The 2581-nt window shown below is 63.2% G+C and overlaps 1 protein-coding gene across 1 annotated transcript in view; it reads right to left on the bottom strand.

The window, feature by feature from the left end:
* Positions 1-283: 283 nt before the first annotated feature.
* HMG20B (high mobility group 20B) overlaps positions 284-2581 on the bottom strand; it is a gene marked incomplete at its 3' end in the record, with an annotated part of 4557 nt that continues 2259 nt past the window's right edge. Inside the window, exons 3-8 of the mRNA XM_010083761.1 lie at positions 2223-2428; positions 1881-2001; positions 1731-1783; positions 1346-1421; positions 835-1043; positions 284-423 (exon numbers count right to left, since the gene is read on the bottom strand). Of these exons, the coding sequence (XP_010082063.1) occupies positions 284-423; positions 835-1043; positions 1346-1421; positions 1731-1783; positions 1881-2001; positions 2223-2428 (805 nt within the window). The remainder of the gene's footprint in view (positions 424-834; positions 1044-1345; positions 1422-1730; positions 1784-1880; positions 2002-2222; positions 2429-2581) is intronic.

Below are 2581 nucleotides of genomic sequence, written 5' to 3'. Positions count from 1 at the left end.
CGCGCTCCAAGGTACAGGGCTGTGGTCCGGCCGGCCCTGGGCTCCAGCAGGGACTGGTCCTCTTCACAAGTGTTCACTGAAGAGGGAGGGAAGCAAGGCTGAATTACAAGGGGTGGCTTCTCTCTCCCACAACTGCCTGGAGCAGCTCCAAGCCACTCTCTGCCAGCACCCTCCCCTGCTCAGCTTCTGTAACCCCCTGCCACGGGCTGACCCAGTGGTCCCCCTAGCTCCCCAGGACAGGGCAGCCCTTGGGCACAGCTCTGGCCAGCCCTGCCCCGCTCACCTGGCTATCCGCGACAGGATCTCCTTGATGCGCACGACCAGCTTCTCATGCTGCAGCGGGTTGCTCTCGATGGTGCTGTGCAGCTTGGCCATGTAGAAATCCAGAGTGCTCAGCGTGGGGGTTTCCCCCGTGCCTGGGAGGTGGCAGCTCTGTCAGCAGGGCCAGCCAGCCCCCAGCCAGCCCCGCTCAGCGTGCTGCTGACTGGGGAAGGGACCCTGAACAGTGGGTGCCATCTCCTGCAGCACAAGATTTTTTACACAAGCCCAGGAACAGAAAGGATCGGGGCTAATCTCTGCTTTGTGGGCACAGCTGTGACCGTGGCTCGGGAGGACAGTTCCCAGCCTGCCTTACGCCATCATGAGGAAGTCAACCGGCCGCCACATCCCTGGGCTCCCCAGAGAGCCCCCCAGAGTGTTCCAGGATCCCACCCCACCAGCGGATGAGGATTTATCATCACCCCACTGCCCCCACTTGTACCACCCAGCAGTGCCCCTCCGCACGGGCACCAGGTCCCAGCAGTTGGCTGGTCCCCACGGCTGCCCCCCAGGGATGGGGAGGGAGGCGAAGCTGGCGGTGAGGGCCTGCCGCACGGACTGGAGCTGCTGCTGCAAGGCCAGGGTCTGCCTCTCCTCCTGGGCCAGCTCTTGCTCCAGCTTCTCCTTGGCGCAGTTCATGCTCTCCGTGTGCTTCTGCAGGATGGCATTCTGCTCCTCAAATTCCGTGTTCATCTTCCGCAGGCGCCGCAGCTCAGCCTCCCGGGCTGCAGGGATCACACAACGTCAGGTGGGGTGGTCCCTCTGTCTCTCCCCCCCCAACCCAAACACAACTCCCTCCCCAGCTACAACTCCTCCAAAAGGCTCAACATCAATCCCTGGGCTCCAGCCAGGATCTGGCCCCTCCATCCAGCCTCACCAGGACCTTTCCCAGATGGGATCTTGCACCTAGCACCAGCTGAGGTCCCTGCTCCGCGGGATGCAGGCTGCTCTGGCAGCGCCACCGCTTGCTGCAGCCGTCCCCCCGAAAGATGCTCCAGCACCAGCAGCCCCCACCCCAGCCCCTCACCTTTGTTTTGGTCCAAGAACTCCTCTGTGAAGATGGGAACGTCAAAGGTGGAGAAGGTGTCGCTGCACTCGCCAGCCTGGGGACAGGAGGGGACGGATCAGGCAGGGCTGAGCCCACTGAAGGGGACCCTGTCTCTTTGGGGCTGGGCAGAAAGGAGGCATGGGGATGGGGCAGGGGGTGGCCCTGCCCAGGGAGGACAGGCAGAGGATGGCTGCGCTCCGCACCCTGCCACTCCAGGTTCTGCTTCAAGGGGAAGCTGGTGCCCTGAAGAACAGCCTGAGTCTCACTCTGCCCCAACCTGCAGAGCCCGGTTCCCACCGGCTGAGCCCAGCAGTGCCATGTGCCTCAGTTTCCCCACACACAGGTAGACCTGCTGGGGCCTTACCTTGTGCGGGTGCCCGTTCAGCAGCGTGTTCACCGCCACAGAGCCTGTGTCCTCTGGAAAGGAGGAAGGAGGTTACCTGAGGAGCCAGCGCAGGACACCTCAAGAGGTTCTGGCAGCGCTTGGCTGGCAGCCGCTGCTCCCACCACTCACCTTTTTTGATCTTTTTCTCCTGAATCTTCTCCGTGCACATCTTGTAAGCCTCTGACTGCTGGTATTCCCGCAGCTCCTTCATGTACTGCTGCTTCTCCCGCTCCGCTTCATCCAGGTACCGCTGTGGTCACAGAGGGTCCTCAGCCTGGCCCGTCCCAGGCTCCCTTGGGGGTTGCTGACCCCTCCCCACTACTTGAAGCCCAGCTCCTGCTCACCAGCCCACCAGCATGGGGACAAGCTCCCTTCGTGGAGCTGCGGACAGGCAGCAAGCAAAGGAGCCTGGGGTGCAGGCTGTGAAGCGTGCTGCCCAGCCCTGGGCGGGTCTCTCCTAGGGGCCGGTACCTGCTTCTCCGACAGCTGCAGCTTGCTCCACTCAGCCCCCAGCATCTTGGTGATCTCTGGGAAGGGCAGATCAGGATGCTGGGTGCGGATCTGCTCACGCCGCTCGTTCAGGAAACGCACGTAACCCGTCACAGGAGCTTTGGGGCCATTGGGAAGAATCTTCTTCCTCTTCTTGCCCTTGGGCCAGCCCCTCTTCTTCACCGGCTGGCACCCAGAGAAGGGAAAGGGACATCCCAGCATGGATCAGAGTGCACGATGCCATCGCACCGGCAGGACACAAGAGCAGCCTGCAGACCTGCCTGGGCCTCCCGTCCCTCAAGGCCACGGGCCACGGCTGGTGCGGGGAGGGGGGGGGCCAA

Source organism: Pterocles gutturalis, unplaced genomic scaffold, assembly GCF_000699245.1.
Source record: "Pterocles gutturalis isolate BGI_N339 unplaced genomic scaffold, ASM69924v1 scaffold7985, whole genome shotgun sequence".
NCBI classification, from domain to species: domain Eukaryota; kingdom Metazoa; phylum Chordata; class Aves; order Pterocliformes; family Pteroclidae; genus Pterocles; species Pterocles gutturalis.
The sequence above is the reverse complement of the archived record's forward strand: the minus strand, read 5'-3'. Positions and strand labels throughout refer to the sequence as shown.